The 24371-nt window shown below is 37.2% G+C and overlaps 1 protein-coding gene across 6 annotated transcripts in view; it reads left to right on the forward strand.

The window, feature by feature from the left end:
- Positions 1-24371, forward strand: part of RBBP8 (RB binding protein 8, endonuclease) — a 100837-nt gene that overhangs the window by 70891 nt on the left and 5575 nt on the right. For all 6 annotated transcript variants that reach the window (XM_072829015.1, XM_072829017.1, XM_072829016.1 and 3 more), the window contains 8 exons: positions 349-446; positions 2009-2118; positions 4718-5618; positions 5701-5824; positions 10814-10902; positions 12432-12549; positions 15663-15806; positions 20807-20879. In XM_072829015.1, coding sequence (XP_072685116.1) covers positions 349-446; positions 2009-2118; positions 4718-5618; positions 5701-5824; positions 10814-10902; positions 12432-12549; positions 15663-15806; positions 20807-20879 — 1657 coding nt within the window. The remainder of the gene's footprint in view (positions 1-348; positions 447-2008; positions 2119-4717; positions 5619-5700; positions 5825-10813; positions 10903-12431; positions 12550-15662; positions 15807-20806; positions 20880-24371) is intronic.

The following is a 24371-nucleotide window of genomic DNA, read 5'->3' on the forward strand; positions in this document are numbered from 1 at the left end:
ATGAAAGATACTATAAATATGCTATATCTTAGATCACAAGAAAGCCATCATAAATATACATAATGGGGGGGGGGTTCAGTGTCAGTAAGAAAAATAATCTGCCTGTTGCATTCAGTGCATTTAGGAAAAAATAGAAAATCTTAGCTGAAAAAAATTTGGCAAATATAGTTCCTAGATACCTGCACTTTATTGCTATTTATGATAGCTATTTTGCACAGAATTTTAAAATTGTCCAGTGCCGTCTTATAAAATGGTTCTTTGAGCCTCTTTTTTTCCTTTTTTGTATTTTTCAATACATCTCATTTCTACAATTGTATTAATTGCAGGTTTTTGTTTTTGTTTTCTTAGAAACACATGGAACAAGCAGTTGTCCTACTGCTAAGTCATCCTTTAATTTAGCTACAGTTGTTGCTGAAACACTTGGATTTAGTGTTCAAGAAGAATCTGTGAGTAATTGTTGATAATATGAATTAATTGGTGTCTTTTTAGGTCAGTTTTTAGAGAATTGAGTGAGAGAAAAATTATTTTATCCAAAGATCATGGGATAAAGGCCTAGAACAAAATTTATGTGGTTAGAAAGGCCTGTTTATATTATCTACCCCAGCATCCCCAAAACCTGGGTCTTTAGAATTCTTTGTATTAAAGGTTGTGGGTTGAGTCAAAATTTAGGGAAGTGATGATGGCTTGGAAGTTTGTCTTCCCTGCTTCCTCTAACCTCCCTATCCCTACCTTGTTCCATCTAACTAAAGACTTAAACCTTAAGGTTGGTGCCAGAATTTATTGTAATTTTTCAATATTCTTCAAACTGGGGTTTGGTTTGGAAAACAGGCTGAATTCTTGGGACTGCTGTAGATGCTTTAGTTCTTTGTCCTTACATGTGCAATCTAATTCTTAGGGATTGGGACATGAATTTCATTTCATTGTTTTAGTACTTCCTTACATCAGGCACATTCACTTTTTTTCTTAATTGATCCCTAAAAATAGAAAACTTGAATTCTTCTATCTTAGGTTTTATTTTGATACAACTTTAGTATAGTATTCCTTTGCTTTAGTCAGTAAATGTGTATTTGCTCTTATAAAATGGTCTTGCTGGGCAGCCGAGGTGGCTCAGCGGTTTAGCGCCGCCTTCAGTCCAAGGCCTGATCCTGGAGACCCGGGATCGAGTCCCACGTCGGGCTCCCTGCATGGAGCCTGCTTCTCCCTCTGCCTGTGTCTCTGCTTCTTTCTCTCTCTCTTTCTCGAATAAATAAATAAAATCTTTTTTAAAAAATGGTCTTGCTGTTAAATTTTTAAAAATTGAATTGATTTTTCATTACATTTGGATTTGTCTGATTTTTTGTTTTTTGTTTTTTGTTTGTTTTTTTAGTTTTAAATCACTCTTCAAATGGTAGTGGGTAGTTTTTAACCTTTGAACTTTAAATGTGTTTTAATGATTTCTAACAGTTCATTGGCATTTAATACATTCACAGTATTATACAGCTACCACCTCTCTGGTTCCAAAGCATTCTTATCACCTCAAAATAAAACCTATAACTGTTAAAAATTCAGTCCTCATGCCTCAGTATCTCCAGCCCCTGGCAACCACCAATCTGTTTTTTGTCCCTTATGGATTTACCTATTCTGGATAATTCATGTAAATTAAAGCCTACATGATGTGGCTTTTGAGTCTGGCTACTTTCACTTAGTCTGTTTGTGGGATTCATCCACATCACAGCACATATCAACATTTCATTCCTCTTTAAAGTAATGAGTAATCTGGGGCACCTGGGTGGCTCAGTCAGTAAAGCATCTGCCTTTGGCTCCATCATGATCCCAGGATCCTGGGACCGGGCCCTGAGTTGGGCTCCCTACTCAATAGAACAGAAAGACTGCTTCTCCTTCTCCTGCTCCACCTTCTTGTGCTCTCTCTCTCTCTCTCTCTCTCAAATAAATAAATAAAACTTTAAAAAAAAAAAAAGAATGAATAATCTTCCATTGTATTTATGTACTTCTTGTTTTACTATTAAAGGAATCTCAGGGTCCCGTGAGCCCTCTTGGTGATGAACTCTATCACTGTCTAGAAGATCACAAGAAACAACCTTTTGAGGAATCTATAAGAAACAATGAAGATAATTTAAGGTAATTTGGGACACTGGTAAAAACTTACAGATTCCTAATGAGATCTCATTATAGTGAGTTCCATATAATCAAACTGCACCTGTCTGTCAGCATATAGTTTGGCATTCTGGTGATATATATTTATTTACTTATTTTTAAGCAGGCTCCATTCCCAACCTGGGACTTGAACTCACGTCCCTGAGATCAAGTCTCATGCTCTACCAACTGAATCAGCCAGACATCCTGTATTAATTTTATTTATTTATTTATTTAAGATTTTATTTATTTATTCATGAGAGACACAGAGAAGCACAGAGGCAGAGGGAGAAACAGTCTTCCTGCGGGGAGCCCAATGTGGAACTCGATCCCAGGAGCCTGGGATCACGCCCTGAGCTAAAGGCAGATACTCAACCACTGAGCCATCCAGGCGTCCCTTAATTTTTATTTAAAAAAAAAATTTCCCAGGGATGCCTGGGTGGCTCAGTGGTTGAGCACCTGCCTTCACCCCAGGGTATGATCCTGGAGTCCTGGGATTGAGTCCCACATCAGGTTCCCTGAATGGAGCCTACTTCTCTCTCTGCTTGTGTCTCTCCCTCTCTCTCCCTATGTCTGTTTTGAATAAATAAATAAAATCTTCAAAAAAATAAATAAAAATTAAAACTTTTTTTAAATTTCCCCATGAGGTGCCTGGGTAATGAAGTCAGTTAAGCATCCTGCTCTGGATTTCAGCTCAGGTCATAATCTCAGGGTCATGGGATTGAGCCCCAAGTCAGGTTCCATGCTTAGTGGGGAGTCTGCTGGAGATTTTCTCTCCTGTACCTCTCCCCTCCTCACAATTGTCCCCCCCTCAAACAAATAAATCTTTATATATTTTTTCCCTACTTTATGATGAATTGAGGGCCTTTTGCATTGCTGTAGAGAGAAAGATATTATTTTTTAGGTTTGTTTTTTTTTTTAAGATTTATTTATTTATTCATGAGAAACACACAGAGAGAGGCAGAGACATAGGCAGAGGGAAAAGCAGGCTCCCTACAGAGAGCCTGATACAGGACTTGATCCCGGATCCCAAGATCACGCCCTAAGCTAAAGGCAGATGCTCAACCGCTGAGCTACCCAGGCGTTCCTCTTTCTGTTCTTCTATCAAGCATTATTTAAGTTTCAGCCTTGTTACTCTACCTCTATAAAGACCCAATCATCCCTTCTGTGTTTGTATTTCCAAAAACTAGGTGTTGTATAAAATGCATCTATAAGCTTACATTAATTTTTAAGATTGTGTTGCAACTCATTTACTAACTTCAGAATATCTGCTAACTAGTAATACCTATATTTATGTAATACTTTAGCTTTCTAAAAGTGCTTTTGGTTTTAGATACATATATTTAATTTGTCATCAAAGTAACTCTTTTTTTTTATTGGAGTTCAATTTGCCAACATATAGCATAACACCCAGTGCTCATCCCATCAAGTGCCCCCCTTGGTCCCCGTCACCCAGTCACCCCCGCCCACCTCCCTTTCCACCACCCCTTGTTCGTTTCCCAGAGTTAGGAGTCTCTCATGGTCTGTCTCCCTTTCTGTTATTTCCCACTCATTTTTTCTCCTTTCCCCTTTATTCCCTTTCACTATTTTTTTATATTCCCCAAATGAATGAGACCATATAATGTTTGTCCTTCTCTGATTGACTTATTTCACTCAGCATAATACCCTCCAGTTCCATCCACGTCGAAGCAAATGGTGGGTATTCATCGTTTCTAATGGCTGAGTAATATTCCATTGTATACATAAACCACATCATCTTTCTCCATTCATCTTTCGATGGACACCGAGGCTCCTTCCACAGTTTGGCTATTGTGGACCTTGTTGCTATAAACATCCGGGTGCAGGTGTCCCAGCAATTCACTGCATCTGTATCTTTGGGGTAAATCCCCAGCAGTGCAATTGCTGAGTTGTAGGGCAGATCTATTTTTAACTCTTTGAGGAACCTCCACATAGTTTTCCAGAGTGGCTGCTCAAAGTAACTCATTAAAGTAGGTTTTATTACTCCTATTTTTTAGTCAACAGAAACACAAGTCCACAGAGGTTAAATGCCTTTTTTAATACCATATAGCTGTTAATGACTAGAGCCAGAGCTCTTGCCCATTCCACATCTTCAAACTTTAACCCAATACTCTTTCTACTATCAGCTGTCTACTCTGCTAAAAGGAGGCTCAGTCTTAAGTTATGTTCAATTCTATAGTATAAGAATTTTTTGTGTTTTGAAGTTACTTATGATGAGATTTCATATCAACAAAAGAATTTGAGTCTCCAGTGGAATTTATTAAAATATGATTTTTTTATATAGTGAAGTTTAAATATCTTAGGAAAAATATTTATGGATAGGAATATCAAGGTATTAAGATATATTTACTGTATCATTTCTCTCTGCCTTTTGTCAGCCAAAGGAAGAAAAGCTGACAACTCTACCCTATCTCAAATGTTGGTTAATCATGAGTCTGATACATGGCTAAGACCCTTACTCTTAATAATTCTGTTTTAGTGTAAGCTTTCTCATATGCTTGTCTTAGAATGTTTATCCTATTTCTTTAGTAGGAAGAACGTTTTACCACTCCTTATTTTTTTTTAGATTTTCAGATTCTAAGTCCAGGACTCCTCCTCAAGAAGAATTGACTGCTCGGGTATCATCTCCTGTATTTGGAGCTACTTCTAATGTGAAACGTAGTTTAGGCTTGAATACGAGTTTATCCCCTTCTCTCTTAGAGACTGGGAAAAAAAACCTCCTGAAAACAGCACCCTTCAACAACACTTCTACTTCTAGATCAGAGAAAACCAGATCAAAATCTGAAGATAGTGCCCTTTTCACACATCATAATCTTGGGTCTGAAGTGAACAAGATTATTAGCCAGTCATCTTCAATTAAGCAGATGCTTATCAGTAAAAACATAAGTGAATCCAAAAATGAACAGGATAGTTTTGATCACATTAAAGATACTGTCAATGATAAAGAAAAACATGCAGTGCCCCTGAAATCATTGGGAAGCAGGACATCCAAAAGGAGGAAAGTTGAAGAAGAAAGTGAAGACGAACTAAGCTGCCCCCAAGGCTCTTTTGATAAAGAAAATGCTTTTCCTTTTTTACTGGATAGTCATTCTTCCATGAACGGAGGAGACTATGTAATGGATAAACCTCTAGACCTGTCTGATCGATTTTCAGCTATTCAGCGTCAAGAGAAAAGCCAAGGAAGTGAGACCTCTAAAATCAGATTCAGGCAAGTGACTCTCTATGAGGCCTTGAAGCCCATTCCAAAGGGCTCTTCCTCAAGCCGTAAGGGCTTGAGTGGGAGCATTGTGTTTACCAGAGATTCCCCAGAGGAGCCCTGTTTACAGGAGTGCGTCCTCCAGTCCTTGGAGAAATCATATCCAGATAATAAAACACCATTACAAATCAAGGAAGAAAATCCCATCTTTAAAATCCCTCTACGTCCACGTGAAAGTTTGGAGACAGAGAATCTTTCCGATGATGTGAAGGTTTGTGTTAAATGTTCAAGTACTTTTATTAAAATTATTGCTCATGATTTCATCTAGATGCTAATAATTCTTTCTGTTTTAGGGAGCTGATTCTCACGAGCCAACAAAAATAGCCAGGTCGGTCCGTGGAGCATGTGAACTTACATCCGTTCTTCAGTTAAATCCATGTAGAGTTACTAAAACAAAGTCTGTACAAAACAGTCAAGGTATGTTTAATGGAAGTAGTATTTCCAAAAAAGAAAATAATATTTCCCCTCTTTTTTTAATGGCTTTGAGTGTTATACTATATATATTCTTTGGCTATATTGAATTGTTTTAGGAAAAACATTTCTTCCTGCATATTTCTGTGTTTATAGAATGTTCTCACTGGTTTCATTTACATGTAATTTTCCTGCCTTCATGCTTTTTGAAAAAAATGAATGAAAGTCTTTAATACCTACTTTTATAGGTGATTTTGTGGATTTACCTATTTTATGTAATTTCTTACTTTCTTTACTAAAGTTTTACAAATTTTTTTTAAAAGATTTTATTTATTGGGAAGCCCGGGTGACTTAGTGGTTTAGCGCTGCCTTAAGCCCAAGGCGTGATCCTGGAGACCTGGGATCAAGTCCCATGTCAGGCTCCCTGCAGGGACCCTGCTTCTCCCTCTGCCTGTGTCTCTGCATCTCTCTCTCTCTCTCTCTGTATCTCTCATGAATAAATAAAATCTTTAAAGAAAAAAAAGATTTTATTTATTCATGAGATAGAGAAAGAGAGGGGCAGAGACACAGAGAGAGAAGCAGGCTCCCTGCAGGGAGCCCGATGTGGGACTTAGTCCCAGACCTAGGATCACACCCTGAGCCAAAGGCAGTGACTCAACCACTGAGCCACCCAGGCATCCCCAGTTTTACAAATTTTAAACTATGTGGAATTTTTAAATACATAAAGTAAAATCTCCATCATCCAAACCTTTTTCCTCAGTCCACAGGTAGCCTGTCCTTTTTCTTTGCATTTACATGTATCTATATAAACATACACGTATATACATTTATGTGGGTTCTTAAACTTATTTGAAATCTTTTTTTGCTCTTTTTTTTTTAAGATTTTATTTATTCATGAAAGAAAGAGAGGGAGAGAGAGGTGCAGAGGCAGAGACACAGGAGAAGCAGGCTCCATCCAGGAAGCCTGATGTGGTACTCGATCCTGGGACTCTAGGATCACGCCCTGGGCTGAAGGCAGGTGCCAAACCACTGAGCCACCCAGGGATCCCCTTTTTTTTTGCTCTTAATATGTATATTAATCTTTTCATAATTTTGCTGTGTTTAAAATGAGCCTTTGTTTTTTGGCCACCAAATGCTTCTGTACTGTATAGGTAGTATTTTTTCTTTTATTCTTCATTGTGGAGTTTTTCATTCATTCTGGGTTTATTTTCCTTTTAATTGTTTTTCCAGCAAGAGTTTCAGTCTGTCTATGAAAAAAAACACTTTTTTTCACTCTCATTTCTGATTTTTTTTTTTTTTTTTTTTTACATTTTTGGTTTTGAAGTTCTTTTCTTATGGTTGCTCTAAGGATTATAGTTTACATACTTAACCTTTCATGACCTACTTAAAGTTAATATTGCACCACTTTGTGTTCTGTGACTGTGCTTTATATAGGTGTCATGTATGTCCACATACATTGAAAACTCCTCCAGTATTACAATCTTAACATTTTATTTTTTTAAAGATTTTATTTATTTATTCATTAGAGACAGAGAGAGAGGCAGAGACATAGGCAGAGAAGCAGGCTCCTCGCAGGGAGCCTGATGTGGGACTCAATCCCGGGACCCCTGGGATCACTCCCTGAGCCAAAGGCACACGCTCAACCTCCTGAGCCACCCAGGCGTCCCTACAATTTTAACTTTTTTAAAACAATCTGTTATATAAAAATCACTCACTAAAGTGTACAAGTCCATTATTTTGTATACTCAGAGTTGTGTAACCATCACTGTAATCTTAAGTTTAAAACATTTTATCACCTCAAAAAGAACAGTACACATCAAATTAATATCGAAAATATGTGAAGAACTTAGACAACACTAAAAACACAAATAATTCAATTTGAAAATGGGCAGAGGACCTGAACAGACACTTTTTTTCAAAGAAGACTTACAGATTGCCAGCAGACATAATGAAAAGATGTTCTACGGGGCACGTGGGTGGCTCAGTCAGTTAAGCATCTGAATCTTGATTTAGACTCAGGTCTTGATTTCAGGTTTGTGAGATCGAGCCCCGGGACAATAATGGAGCCTGCTTGTGACTTTCTCTCCCTCTGCCCCTACCTCCCCCCCCCCCCACTTGCTTGTTCTCTCTCTCTGTCTGAATAAATAAATAAAATGTAGACTTTAAAAGACAAAATGTTCCACATCACTAATCATCAGGAAAATGCAAATTAAAACCACAGTGAGATATCACTTTACACCTGTCAGAATGACTGAAAGCAAAAACACAAATAACAAATGTTGACAAAGATGTAGAGGAAAAGGAAGCCTCGTGCACTATTGTTAGGAATGCAGATGTTGGAGAGGATGCGGAGAAAAGGGAACCCTCTTACACTGTTGGTGGGAATGTGAACTGGTGCAGCCACAGTTGGAAAACTGTGTAGAGGTTCCTCAAAGAGTTAAAAATAGACCTGCCCTAACACCCAGCAATTGCACTGTTGGGGATTTACCCCAAAGGTACAGATGCAATGAAACACCAGGACACCTGCACCCCAATGTTTATAGCAGCAATGTCCACAATAGCCAAACTGTGGAAGGAGCCTCAGTGTCCATCAAAAGATGAATGGATAAAGATGATGTGGTTTATGTATACAATAGAATATTACTCAGCCATTAGAAATGACAAATACCCACCATTTGCTTCAACGTGGATGGAACTGGAGGGTATTATGCTGAGTGAAGTAAGTCAATCGGAGAAGGACAAACATTATATGTTCTCATTCATTTGGGGAATATAAATAATAGTGAAAGGGAATATAAGGGAAGGGAGAAGAAATGTGTGGGGAAATATCAGAAAGGGAGACAGAACATAAAGACTCCTAACTCTGGGAAACAAACTAGGGGTGGTGGAAGGGGAGGAGGGCGGGGGGTGGGAGTGAATGGGTGATGGGCACTGGGGGGGTGCACTTGATAGCATGAGCACTGGGTGTTTTTCTGTATGTTGGTAAATTGAACACCAATAAAAAATAAATTTATTTTAAAAAAAAAGAAGCTGAGTGAAACAATATTGGTTTATAATGGATTAAAAACTAAGCCATGCTTGATAAATGTAGAGCTGGCATTGTTGTTGTTGTTTTTCTAATGTTCTAATGCTGTTTCTCTAATGTTGTTTTTCCAACTTTTCCTAAAATCATTCAGGGCTAAAAATAATAGAAATCACTTATATCCTGGGAAAAAAAAAGGAATGCAGATGCGTGGGCAGCCCCAGTGGCTCAGCAGTTTAGCGCCACCTTCAGCCCAGGGCCTGATCCTGGAGACCCGGGATCAAGTCCCACGTCAGGCTCCCTGCATGGAGCCTGCTTCTCCCTCTGCCTGTGTCTCTGCTTTTCTCTCTCTCTCTCTCTCATTCTCTCTCTCTCTCTCTCTCTCTGTATCTCTCATGAATAAATAAATAAAAATCTTTAAAAAAAAAAAAAAAAGGAATGCAGATTGGTACAGCTACTATGGAAAACAGTGTAGAGGTTCCAAAAAATTAAAAATAGAATTACCATATGATCCGATAATTCTACTACTGTGTATGAGAATACTAATTCAGGGGGTGCCTGAGTGGCTCGGTGGTTGAGCATCTGCCTTTGGCTCAGGGCATATCTCGAGTCTGGGGATTGAGTCCCACATCGGGCTCCCTGCACAGAGCCTGCTTCTCCCTCTGCCTGTGTCTCTGCCTCTCTCTCTCTCTCTCTGTGCCTCTCATGAATAAATAAATAAAATATTTTTAAAAAATTTTAAAAGGAGAATACTAATTCAGAAAGATATATATACCCCATATTTCATTGTAGCATTATTTACCGTAGCCAGGATATGAAAGCAACCCAAGTGTCCATAGATAAATCAATGAATAAACAAAAATGCGGTTATGTATATACAGTGTGATATTACTGAGTCATAGAAAAGAAAAATATCTTGCCATTTACAACAACATGGATGGACCTAGAGGGTATAATGCTAAGTGAAATAGAGAAAGACAGATACTGTATGATTTCCCTTACATGTGGAATTTAAGAAACAAACAGAAGAGGCAAAACTAAAGCAGACTCTTAAATACATAGAACAAACTGATGGTTGCCAGAGGGGAGGTGGGGGAGTGGGAATCAGTGAACTAGATAAAGGGGATTAAGAGTACGCTTTCTTGATGAGCACTGAGAAGTGTATAGAACTATTGAATCACATTGTACATCTGAAACTAATATAACACTGGATGTTAATTATACTTGAGTAAGAAAGAATTTTCTACATGAAGAACAATACCCATTAGCAATCATTCTGCATTCCTCTTCCCTCTTCCCCAATCCCAGGCAACTAGCCTACCCTCTATCTCTATAGATTTGCCTATTGTGTTTTCATATGAACGGAATCATATATGATTTTTTGTGACTTTTCATTTTTTCACTACTATGAATGTTCATAGCAGAACATTGAGTGCAATCTTATGTAGATGTATATTTTCATCTTTTTTGAGTTATATATAGGAGTAAAATTGTTAGACCATATGCTAACTGTATTTAACCTTTTGAGGAACTGTTTTCCAGAGCATCTATGTCATTTTACATTCCCATCAGCAACACTTAAAGTTCCCATTTTTCTACATTTTCACCAATACTTGTTATTATCTTTTTTATTCTAGCCATACTTTGGGTATGAAGTGTTATCTCATTGTGGTTTTGATTTGCCTTTTCCTGACAGCTAATGCTGTTGAATGTCTTTCCATATGCTTATTGGCCATTTGTATATCTTCTTTGAGGATTGTCTGTTTAGATTCTTTGCTTATTTTCAGTTGGGGTATTTGTCTTATTATTGAGTTGTGAGAGTTCTTTTTATGTCCTGGATGCAGCCCCTTTAGCAAATAGAGGATTTGCAAATCTTTTTTCCCATTCTTTGGATCTCATAAGGTTTTAAAGTGATAAGAATGTTTAAAATCCATTTTTTCCATTTTAATTGTATTTTTTTCTCCTTATTGAAGATGGATCCTTTGAAAATATCCAGTGGAGCATAGATCCAGGAGCAGACCTCTCTCAATATAAAATGGATACTACTGTAGTAGATACAAAGGTAAGTTAGAAAGTAAAACCAAGGCCCATGTGGTTATTCTAGTAAGTTGTTAGTCATCCTCCTCCCCTAACTAACTCTGTGACGTTAAGATAATCACATATCTGCATTTATTTATTCCAAATAAAACCTGCATTTCTTTATTCAGAAAACTAAGAAATGAAAATGCTTATTCTTCTAACTTTATGATGTTTTTGAAAGGGTAATAATACTTTCTGACTTTAAAGGCCTTTGTTGAGACACCCAAGGGGCTCAGTAGGTTAAGCATCCGACTCTTGATTTCAGCTCAGGTCATGATCTCAGGGTTGTGAGATTGAGCTCTACATTAGGCTCCATGCTGGGCTTTGAACCTACTTAAGATTCTCTCCCTCTCCCTTTGCCCCTCTTCTCTCTCTGTCTCTGTCTCTGTCTCTCTCCCTTTCTCTCTCTCTCTCTCTCCCCACCTTAAAAAAATGAAAAAGAAAGGCCTTTGCTGAAAAATATTATAGTATTAAATAACGAAAAATGCTAATTACATATTTTAATAATTTTATACACACACATATATATTTTAAAGATTTTATTTATTTATTAGAGAGAGTGCGCGCACGCAAACTAGGAGGAGCAGAGGGACAAGCAGATTTCCCTGCTAAACAGGGAACCCGATACAGGGCTCAATCCCAGGACCCTGGAATCATGACCTGAGCAGTAGGCAGACACTTAATCAACTGAGCCAGCCACAGGCCCCTTAATAATTTTATATTTTATCAAAATAATTCATCAGATGCCTTGATTAACTTTTAAAATAACATACCATAAAGAAAAAAATTATTTTCCCAGTTGGCTATTTTTTAAATACTGTATATTTCTCTAAAAATTAAAATTCCCAGGCTCCTGGGTGCTCAGTTAAATGTCCAACTCTAGATTTCAGCTCTGGTGATAATTTCAGGGTCATGAGTTAGGCCTCACATTGGCCTCATGCTGGGCATGGAGCCAGCTTAAGATTCTCTCTCTCCTCCGTCTGCCCCTCCCCTGCTCTTAAAAAAAAAAAAAAAAAAAGATAAAATTCCTAGTGGAAATAACTCTTTTGGCTTGTTTTTAGGTTTTATATAGTTTGAAAAGTACTCTTTCACTTGGGAGCATATTAATGAAGTATTTAACTTGGTACAGTATGAAATTGTTGTTCTTTGTGTACACTGACATTCATTACTGTGAAGCCAACTGGAGAAGAAAGGGAGGAGAAGCCCAGGGAGGTCAGTGGTATGCATCTCTCCCTTCCTTGGCAGCAGTCCTTCTTTTTGTGGGCTTGAGAGAGGATACTTGTGTATTGAAGCTAAAATGTTTTACAGGCAATAAAACCTAAATCTATATATATTCCTAAAGAATAAAAATAAATATAACTTAATGCTATTGAAGTGTACACTTAAAATATGGTAAAAAAAAAAAAAAAAAAGGTCAATTTCATGCTGTGTATATTTTACCAGAATTTTTAAAAAGTAAATATAAGGCCATATGGGATAATTGTTAAAATTTTTGAATTTTTAAATATTTAGGATGGCAGTCAGTCAAGATTAGCAGGAGGAGAGACAGTGGACATGGACTGCACATTGGTTAGTGAAACTGTGCTTTTAAAAATGAAGAAGCAAGAGCAGAAGGGAGAGAAAAGTCCAAGTAAGATTTGATTTTTTTTTAATTTAATAAAAATGTAGAGGGAAGTTTATAGTCATACCATTGCACTGATGACCAGAAGTGACCTCTTCACCATAAACCAGGGGTTTTTTCTTGTTCTGATGAATAGATTTCTCTTAGTAAAGCTCAGTTTCAGTATTACAAGGGGAAAATATCTTTAGCCAAAATCTTTTTTTTCCAGAAAGAACTCGAATTGTCCAGGGCTCAGCAAACCACAACCAGCTGCCAGTTTTATAAACAAAGTTTTATTGGAACACAGGCTCACTTGTTTATGTATTGCCTGTGGCTGCATGCATGGTACCACAGCAGAGCTGAGTAGTAGTTGCAGACCTTCTTGGGCCCCCAGACCAAAAATATTTCCTGTCTGACCTTTTTAAGAAAATGTTTGCTGTGATCCCTAGTATTATCCCTAGATAATTTTTTGTAAAAGGGAATATTGAGAGTCCTATTTTAGAAAGCAGAATTTCCAAAGCAATTTGATAAGGTATGAAAAGGGGAGACTCTACTGATAAGTATTAGTGTAAGTTAACAGTAAACTAAGAGTAATCGTGTATATGCTGAGTTACTCTGCCATATTCTGCTTCTACAGAAAAAGATATTTAGCCTTTTGTGGTGACAAACTATTAATTATTCATCTAAAGCCTTGATTTTGTGGTGCCTTGGTGGCTCAGTTGGTTAACCATCTGCTTTCAGCTCAGATCATGATCCCAGGCTCCTGGGATCGAGCCCTGCATCAGGCTCCCTGCTCAGCAGGGAGTCTACTTCTACTTCTGCCCTTCCCCCCTGCTCGTGCTCGCCCTCTGTCTCTCTCATGCTCACTCATTCTCTCTCTCAAATAAATAAAATAAAGCCTTGAATTTCTAAAAGACTCAGGAACAGTAGAAGGATTTTGGTTGGCACCATCTTAGCAATATCCCAGGAATAGTGTCACTTACACCCTTATGTATTGAGGGGTTAGGATCTGCCACAGAGGATGCAGTACCAAAAGCAAGGACATTTTCCAGGGATCATCTGCTAGTAGCTGAGGACAATCAGACTATATGTACATATCCTATCTTGTTCTGAATATTCTGTAATCTGCCTGCCCAGGGCTGAAGCCAGTCTTGTCCTCACTCCTTTTAAGATTTTATTTATTCATTTGTGAGAGAGACAGGGAGAGAGACATAGGCATAGGGAGAAGCAGGCTCCCTGGGGAGCACAATGCAGGACTCGATCCTGGGACCCCAGGATCACGCCCTGAACCAAAGGCAGATGCTCAACCATGAGCCACCTAGGTGTCCCTTATTCTCACTTCTTTTGAAATACTTTATCTTGAGGCACCTGGATGGCTGTTAAGCGTTTGTCTCTTGGTTTCACCTCAGGTCATGGTCTCACAGTTGTTGTATTGAACCCTATGTCAGGCTCCCCGCTCAGAAGGGATCTGCTGCCCCAATCTCTCTGTCTCCTTTGGCCCCTACCCCTGCTCATGCACATACTCTCTCTCTTTCTCAAATAAGTAAATCTTTTTTTTTTTTTTAATTTTTTTTATTTATTTATTTATGATAGTCACACACAGAGAGAGAGGCAGACACAGGCAGAGGGAGAAGCAGGCCCCATGCACCGGGAGCCTGACATGGGACTCGATCCCGGGTCTCCAGGATTGCGCCCTGGGCCAAAGGCAGGCGCTAAACCGCTGCGCCACCCAGGGATCCCAAATAAGTAAATCTTTAAAAAAAAAAAAAGAAGAAGAAGAAACACTCTCTCTTGTTGCCCTAACTGCAGTATGTAAGAAAAAATTGTAGTAGTCTTTGAACTATAAGATCAAGTAGCTGGCTGTCTACATGGAAAGGACAATACCTATTAAAAGAATCTTTAACAGTTATTTATTGTCCTTTTATAGTGAATGACACCTAAGTAACTTTCTTCTTAAGAAGATACTTTGGTTTTGGGACGCCTGGGTGGCTCAGTGGTTGAGCATCTGCCTTCAGCTCAGGGCATGATCCCAGAGTCCCGGGATCGAGTCCTGCATCGGGCTCCTTGTGGGAAGCCTGCTTCTCCCTCTGCCTATGTCTCTGCCTCTCTCTCTGTGTCTCTCATGAATAAATAAATAAAATCTTTTAAAAAAAAAGAGAGAGATATTTTGGTTTTAAGAGTATTTTGTTCTGGTATCAGCTCCTGATAATGTTTTCCTTATTTCTGTTTAAAAAAGAAAGAGGGATTGGGGGTTGGGGAAGTGATTCTTTCATAGAGAGGAATTTCAGCAGGCTTCTGCTCCATCATCTTTGTTAGCCAGTTGGATCTATTTCTGTTTTTTAGTTAACTGCTGTTTTTCAAAATGTGATTATATAGTAGGAAATGTAGTTAGTACTCTGAAGATGAATTTAGCACTTAACATTTCAAATGAGGAATTGAATTCATTATTTCTATCAGTATTCAATTACCAATAATGATGGTAAGAAATGATGGTTAATAATGATGTAAGAAATTACATTTTTTGCAAGTACATTAGAAAAATAAGCAGATGAGCAAGATTCTACAGATTTTAATGTCAGCTGTTTATACACATTTTATTTAAACTTAGTATTTTTCACCATTCATTATGATGCATTTTCTATTCCTTACAGTTTTTGGTAAGACTCGTTTTAGCATAGTATGAATTACTATTTTTTTATAAAGATTTTATTTATTTAATCATGAAAGACAGAGAGAGAGAGAATGAGGCACAGGCAGAGGGAGAAGCAGGCTCCATGCAGGGAGCCCGATGTGGGACTCGATCCTGGGTCTCCAGAATCATGCCCTGGGCCGAAGGTGGCGCTAAACCACTGAGCCACCAGGGCTGCCCTGCATAGTATGAATTATACATGAGCTAATAGGGAGAAAAAGATTTTTATGTATGTAATGACAGCAACAAAAAAGTAGCATTCTCTGCACATGAGTAAGGGACATTTAAAGCGCTAAGTCTTTATAAATACAGTAACTATCTAGACTTGGTTTATTGTTGCCCCATGTACATCTGAGGCAAGTGTCTTTTGTGGCAGTTACTACAAGTTTCACATTGGTCTACATAGAAAGCAAAAAGCTTGTTTCTTGCCCTAAGCCAATGCTCTTTTACACAGATGGAGAAAGAAAAATGAATGATAGCTTGGAAGATATGTTTGATCGGACAACACATGAAGAATATGAATCCTGTTTGGCAGATAGCTTCCCCCAGGTGGCAGATGAAGAAGAGGGATTGTCAACTACCACAAAGAAACCAAACAGTAAGGCTATTTTCTTCCTAATTATGGCTCCTCAGTTACACTCAGTTTAGTAAATCAAGTCAAGGAGCTAGTTAGTTAACAAAGGCTTGATGAGGTATATATTAACAATTAAATTTCATATTTCTTACATAAATTTCTTTTAGATAGTGAGATAATTTCAGACCAGTAAAAGAGTTACAAAAGATAGCTCAGAAGGAAAAAAATAATTAGAGAATTCTCTGTACCTTTCATTCAGTTTCCCCTTATATTAAATACTACCATAAAAATATTCATCAAAACTAAGAAATTGAGGTGCCTGGGTGGCTTGGTTGGTTAAGTGGCTACCTTCGGTTCAGGTCATGATCCCAGGGTCCTGGGATTAAGCCCCAGGTCCAGCTCCCTACTCAGTGGGGAGTCTGCTGCTCCCTCTGCCCCTCCCTCCGCTCATGCTCTCTTGTACGCTCTCACCCTCTCAGTTTTGCGCTCTCACTCTCTCAAATAAATAAAATGTTTAAAAACTAAAAAATTTTTTTAAAGAACTAAAAAATTAATCTTGATTGAATACTACAAATTTCTTTGTACCTTACTCATAAAGTTCATAAAAGTTTTGAGATTTTTTTTGTCAAGTAATAAATTAATCATTGTAATACAGTGGAAGGAGAAAGTTTTATAGAAAATTCAGACTAATTTTGTTTGAATGCTTTACCTTCCTTCCCAAACAACATAATGTAACTATATGTATCAATCTTTTTAAAACTCTTTATGTTAGAAGCAGTAGTTTATAGTGCAAGGTAGCAATCAAAAGAATAAGTGAAACTCCAAGTAGATAATCTGAATTGAAAGTTAAAGTTAAATGTCTCATTTTCTTTTTGTGAATAAAAGGGAATTTGTAGTCCAGTGCAAAGGTTATAAATGAGCACACCTTCTGCTTTAGTACATTCTCTCTTGATTATGTTTTCCTTGTGCTTCCATCAGGTTTTTAAAAATACAGCCCTTATTAGCTCAAAGCGAGAAAGACCTTAACCAAAGGTACAAAACAGCAGGGTTTTGCTTGTTCAGTCCATGGCAAAAAGTTGATCAGGCCAACTTTTGTAATAAAAATTTACAACTGTTCAGCTCACTTTTTTCCCCCAAGAAGAGCCTTTTGCTAATTGTTTTCACTTTAGAGGGGGAGAGGGAGGGGCACTTGGGTGGCTCCAGTGGTTGATCATATGCCTTTGGCTCAGGGCGTGATCCTGGAGACCCGGGATCGAGTCCCACATCGGGCTCCCACATGGAGCCTGCTTCTCCCTCTGCCTGTGTCTCTGCCTCTCTTTCTGTGTCTTTCATGAGTAAATAAAATCTTTAAGGGGGGGGGGGGTTCTTTTACTAGACATAATTGTTAATTTCTTTTTTTTTTTTTTTTTATCTTACACTGACCATCCCAAAGTTTCTTCTCACTTAATCATTTGTGTCAGTGCTGTACTGTTCTTTTGATCTCTGGGAACTTCTGCTTCTTAGAGTATCCCAGGACTCTGTTTTCTTTCTCATATATTTTTCTCATGCTTTTCTTAACTACCTCTGTATCTCTAGTTTGACTTCTCTGATGAATCCCAGTCCTGCAATTCTTAGAGAAAATGTAATATAAATGCAAATGCTACTTTTGTGTCTCTTCAACAACTTAAACTTAACATATCCAAGCCAGGTTCCATTTATTTCTTACCAAATGACCTTTCAGACTTTTTCATTTCTCAGTCACATGGTTTAGGATTTTACTGTCCATTTATTTCATTTTCTTGACCCTCATATCACAAAATTCTACCTCATCTTTTTTAGAAAGAACAAGTTTCAGGGAGGGTACCAAAAGCTTAGTTCCAGACATGTTAATACTTTACTAGATATTCAAGTGGAAGTATCAGTAGGTAATTGATAGGGTGTTGAGTTTGGACAAGACCTCCAGGATAAAGAAATGATTTAGGGGGCAGGAGGTCAACAGCAAGTAGATGATGGTACTTAAGGCCACGAAACTGAGTGAGATCAGAGAAGAATTTCAAGTTCTGACCTCTAGGGTATGACAACTTTAAAAGGTTGGAGAAAGAAAGAAGAGCCAGCAAAGGAAGTTGGAAGGAGCTACAGCTAGTGAAATAGGAAGGAAACAGGAGTATGTGCTGTAGTGGAAGTCATGTGAAGACGTTTCTTTTTTTTTTTTTTTTTTTTTTTTTTAAGACGTTTCTATATATTCATTATTCCTAGCCTTTTCCTCTCTCTTCTGAACCCCAGGCTTGAATCCAGCTACCTCTTGGACATCTTATGAGCACCTTGAACTTAATAAATTCAAATTAGAAATCTTTATTTTCCTACCGAAATTTGATCTATCCCTGCCTTTCCTGGTCTCCTTAAACCTCAGTTACTATCCTCCTGATTACTAAAGATAGAAATGTGGGAGTCATATTTGACTTCTCCTTTCAACTCCTCATCATGCCCAGTCTGATACCCTGGCACTACTATCTCCAAAATATGTCTCCTATCATTTCACTTCTCTCCATCTCTGTAGCCACTGCTCTAGTCTCAACCACTCTCCTTTCCACCTCTTCAACTACAGGCCTCCTGACTAGTCTTTTTATGACAGTTGTTTCTCCTTTTCAATCCATTCTCTGCACAAAATTAAAAATCATTTATTTCACATGTAAGTTGGATTGTATTATCTTCTTACTTAAAAACCTTCAATGAAAAGATATTTGAAGGGCCAGTAAACACATGTAAATATGCTCAACGTAAAAAATCAATCAATCAATCAATAAAAATAAATAAAATATATTCCCAACGTTATTGGACATGAGGGACTGAGATACCACTTCACATCCACTGAAATGGTTAAAAAGACTGGTAATATCTGACATGAGAAAAAAAAATATCTGACATGAGCAAGAGTGAAGAGCAACTGGAACTCTCATTCTTTGCTGGTGGGAATATAAAAGTGTGCTATGGAAAAGAGTTCAGCAAGGCTTTTTTTAACAGCTTTATTGAGGTTTGTCAGTTTCTTATAAAGTTATATACATACCCACCATAGTACCTAGCAATTCCATTCCTAGGTATATAAACAAGAAAAATGAAAACAGAGGCACATGGGTGGCTTAGTCGGTTAAGCATCTGCCTTCAGCTCAGGTCATGATCCCAGAGTCCTGGGATCAAGCTCCACATCAGGCTCCCTGCTCAGTGGGGTGCTTGCTTTTCTTTCCTTCTCTTTCCCCACCCCATACTGTTCATGCTCTCTCTCTTAAATAAATAAATAAAATATATTTTTTTAAAACCAAAACACATTCATAAAGCATTGTGCTCAAGAATGTTCATAGTGCTATTTGTAGTAGCTCAAAACTAGAAATAAACCAAATGTCCATCAACAGGTAACGAAATACAAATTGTGGTAAACTCCTCTACTTGTCAATAAAAAGGAGGGTATTAGACTCAGCAATAATCTAAAATCTATTGAGCTAGAAAAATCCAAAAGATGGAAAAGAATACATACTATGGAATTCCATTGATACAAAGTTTTAAAACCAGCATAACTAAGCTGTGGTGGCAGAAATCATCCCTCCAGAGGGGAAGGGAAGAGACAGCAGAGAACATGTGTTTGAGAAGCAGAATAGGAGGAAACTTCCAGGGATGAGGGAAGTTGAAGTTCCCTGTCTTGATTTGGATAGTAGTTACACTGGAGTAAACATTTGCCAAAATTAATCCTAATACATTTAAAATCAGGGTGTTTCCTTTATAAATATTACCTCAGTAAAGTGGATTTTCAGAAGTCTTCAGTGGCTTTCTTTTGCATTCAAAACAAAATTCAAACTCTTTTTGGCCTTCAGAGCCCATCATGATATGGTACTTGCCTACCCCTTCAGTCTCATCTTTCCTAACACCTTTCTTCACTCAATCTCAACCACACTGGCCTTTTCTTAGTTCTTATAATATACCAAACTTTATCCCATCTCAAGAACTTTACCTGGAACCTTCTCCATTCTCCACTCTTGCTTTTTGTGGCTGAATTAGTTACCACCTTTCATGTCCTTCCTCAGATAAGCTTTAGCTATCTACTTGCTTAATGCCTTTTTCCCTCACTGTGGCATAAACTCCAGGAGGACAGGAGACCTGGTTTCTTCTGTTGGACATTACATGGCCAGAACTTAGCAAGATGCTTGATAAATTTTGATTATTTGAATACACAATAGCAGTTGGCTATTTGGGTCTAGACAATTTGGGATTCATTTCCCTGAGCTTCTGTTCTAATTTTGTCACCAATTTTCTGATAAAACTTTTTAACCGCTATTTCCTAGTTAATCTACCTCAAAGACACATTATAAAAATCAGTAGGACTGGACCACCTACTTGGAGCTTGTGACTCTTGATCTCAGGGTTGTGAGTTTGAACCCTATGTTGGGCATAGAGCTTACTTTAAAAATAAAAATCAACAAGACTAAAAATGAAACTTATTAAAAGCTGTCTTGTTTGATGCCAAATGATAACGGGCATCAGACTAACTCTTTTTAAAGTCTAAAATACTTGATATTTATATGTAATCTACACATATGTACATATACGTCATATATATAGTTTTTAAATCTAAAATAGTTTTCTAAGGACACCTGGGTGGCGCATCTGCCTTTGGCTCAGGGCATGATCCCAGAACTCAAGTATTAAGTCCCGCATTGGGCTCCCTACTCAGCGGGGGGCCTGCTTCCTCCTCTGCCTATGTCTCTGCCTCTCTCTCTGTGTGTGTCTCTCATGAATAAATAAAATCTTTTTTTAATTTTTTTTAATTAAAATAGTTTTCTAGGTAAGATTTTTGTCTCGAGTAATTCTGAGGTAAACAAGATAATCAGCTCATTAAGCAGAAGAAAAAAAAATTACAGAAAATTTAAATGAATTGCCCAGTAGCCTACAGTATGAAATCCAATAAGAATGGAAGTTTTGATGTAAGTCATTCCTGTTGCAAAAAAACTTTTTCTTAGTTCTGCATTCAGTGTGTGGTATGTGTGTTTTGTTTACAGTTCATGATGATAATAAACAAGATAAAGTCAAGCAGAAAGCATCTGTGGAGCTATATTTTAAGGATGATGAAAGGTAAGTTGGCCTTGATTAATACTAGTGATGTGATTGGAAGTAAAACAGCTATCGTTCTCAGAGTACCACTGAACTGTTAAATTGCTACTTTGGTTAAAAACAGGTGCAGATCACTGATTTAATTTTATGGTCATAAAAAAAGATGGAGTCAGGCATAAAAATTAATATTACAAATAAGGCAATTGATATCACCACTACTCTAACAGTGGCAATAGTTATTTTCTCTTTTTTATAACAAATGTTATTCTAGTTCTGTTTTATTGTAGACTGTATTTAAATTTCAGGAATTTGTTAAATTATATACTGTAACTGTTACATAGTAATAAGACTTTAGGTGGCAAGCCTTAGGTTGTGCTTAAGAATTATTGCATGAGGGTTGTTTTTTTTTTTGTTTTTGTTTTTGTTTTATTAAAGATTTTATTTATGTAATCATGAGAGACCCAGAGAAAGAGGCAAAGACACAGGCAGAAAGAAGCAGGCTTCATGCAGGGAGCCTGATGTGGGACTTGATCTTGAAGTCTCCAGGATCACACCCTGGGCCAAAGGCAGGCGCTAAACCATTGAGGCACTCAGGCGTCCCACATGAGGGTTTTTAAACCTTAAAAGAAAAACTGAACATCTTGATTTTTTTTTTTTTTACATCTTGATTTTGAACCATGATGCTGCTTTGTGCCCTTTGTTCAAAGGTGGCAAATTCTGTTTGCTTTTTTTTATTTAAAGATTTTGTTTATTTGAGAGAGAGCATGAGCAGAGGGAGGGGCAGAGTGAGAGGGCGAAGCAGACCCCCCACTGAGCAGGGAGCCCAATGCAGGCCTCCATCCCAGGGCCCCAAGATCATGACCTGAGCTAAAGTCAGATGTTTAACAGAATAAACTACCCAAGTGCCCCCAAAGATGGCAAATTTTGTAACTTTTAATCATGTACTATTCATTCTAGAAGTGAACTTAGGCATAGTAATTCAATTTAAAAATTTTTTATGTTTTTTTTTTTCTTCATTATGATGTTGGCAAATTGAGTTATTCAATATACAAAATTTATACTTCTTTCTGTTGAGAATTTTAGAGATCTGACAGGCTGAGACAAACTTTTGTTGATACCCTTAAGACTCTGATAGACAAGAACTATTGTTTATTGCTAGTGCTTAATTCTTTTCCTTTATTTACCAGTTCTTCAAAGAAATAGTACTCTAGCAATCCCAGATGTGAGTAGGGAGTTTTTATTTATGGTGTTATTATGAACTCATGGATTTAAATGTTTCGTGTGTTTTATTCTGAGCACTAGGGTTATTCATTGCTACTATTAGTCATTGTTTCTAGATCTTTTGGGTGGACAGAGTTAGGAATAAGGTTTTTGTTTCATTTTGATTTTTAAGATAACTATACTTTTTCATATTGATAGCTGCAACTTCAGGATCTTTATGTAATAACCTCTTCTGTCTCACATCTGTACCTACTTTCCCCTTCTGAGAATCCCACCTCTCAATGCTACCAACAACATTTCTCTTTAACTTTATTCTTTAGTATATTGAGCAATCTCAGAATAACATAAATTATCACCAATAATTATGATTTATGAAAATGGTTTAATGTGTTTTTGTGGGGGATTTTGTTCTTAAGATCTATTAGAACAACCATGTTATCTGCAAATTTTCATACAATAAAAATTATAAAAATGAAAAAAGTTATGACTATTATAAATGTACAGTCACTGTGTTTTAAAGCCATTTGGAATAATTATTTTTTGTGTAGGTATGTCACTGATTCAGTCTTTGGTTTGCTTTATTTTGCTTTTGAATTTTGTAGAAATTTTTTCTTTTTATCTTTAATTCTTTTTTAAAAAATTATGTAAAATAGGGATGCCTGTGTGGCTTAGTGGTTGGGCATCTGTCTTTGGCTCAGGGCCTGATCCCAGAGTCCCGGGATCGAGTCCCGCGTTGGGCTCCCTGAATGGAGCCTGCTTCTCTCTCTGCCTGTGTCTCTGCCTCTCTCTGTGTCTCTCATGAATAAATAAATATTTTTTTAAATTATGTAAAATACGTACATGGTTTCAGAGGCTTCAAAACAAGGTGTTTTCAGATACTCTAGTTTCTGTCATTGTCCCCATTACCCTATCAGCTCCCACCCCTAAAGGTAACCATTCGTTAAAAATGAGGATTTTCAGTCTTTTTTAAAAAATAAAAGCAGATATCTATACAGAAATATATTTTTGTTTTCTCTCCCCTTAAACAAGTGGTAGGGTGTTATATATACTTTTCTCCATTTTGCTTTCAATTTTTTCATTTAAGTATATATGCTAGAAATCACTCATAATTTTGTATGATGGTATTCCACATTTCTCTTTTTAGTTGCATAGTATTTTATTGTTTGTACCATAGTTTCTTCCTTAGTAATGGGTATTTGGGATGTTTATAGTTTTGCTAACACAAAACACTGCAGTGAATAACGTACATTCTCTTTTTGTATTGTTGTGTATCATTGGGGTAGATTCCTTGAAGTAGGATTGCAGAGTAAGAACTGTCATTTCAAATTTTTCATATTGAAGGTTCACTAACTTTTTAAAAACATGTGTAGTTTTATTTATTCTGAAACCATTAGATAGCTGGAGACCTAAGAGTTGAGTATAAGGCATAAGGATGGTAAAAGTCTTAAGATTAGCATTATTCCCCATAGACAATACTAGCAAAACCTGGGAAGATGGGTTGTTTTGTAGAACAAGAAGCTTAGTAATCTTTTAGGTGATGCTTAAGGTCTGCTACAGATGCCAGAGTGCTAATAGATTCCCGACAGCATTTTAACAACAAAAGCAGAATAAACAACAAAGGAGAGGATATGGCCAAAATGTATTCTGCAAAAGCTTTTAAAAGTCCATAAACTATTTGAAAGAAAGCAATTTTTATCTGTCCTTTTAAGTTACAGATTGTTCTAAAGTTGAGAGTTCCTGGGTTTTAGCCCCACCCCAGAACCTATAACCTTATATACTTTGATCTAGAGCAATTAAAGCTTCCTTTTGAGAGAAAGTACTTGTCAACTAGAGGGGCATGTGATCAGAATGCCTCAGAGGAGTAGATATGTTACCAATAAATCGTTTCAGAAATCAGATTTTGTGAGTCAGGCTGTTGAAGCTCCTGGGGGAGATTTCTATTATAAACAAATATATATATACCATCATTTAATTCTTCATTTACCTATTTTGTAAGTTTGGACTTTCTATATTTGGCTTTAAAATTTATAGCAGGATACAGTATATTAAAAAGTTCCATACTTTCTGCTTGCTCTTTCTACCCAAAACACTCTATACCTCATTAATACATACCTCATGGCTTTGACCCTCTTCAGTTCCCAGTAGTTCTCAGTAGGATCTGATCCATTTAAGGACAAGCGCAAATAATTATTCCTAACATTTTGAAGTATCTAGGGTTGGTGGAGGCAGCAAAAGGAATTTTTAGAGAAAATGACAAATAACATACAAACAGGTGAATCTTTTCTTTTTTTT

Source organism: Canis lupus, chromosome 6, assembly GCF_048164855.1.
Source record: "Canis lupus baileyi chromosome 6, mCanLup2.hap1, whole genome shotgun sequence".
Taxonomy (NCBI): Eukaryota; Metazoa; Chordata; class Mammalia; order Carnivora; family Canidae; genus Canis; species Canis lupus.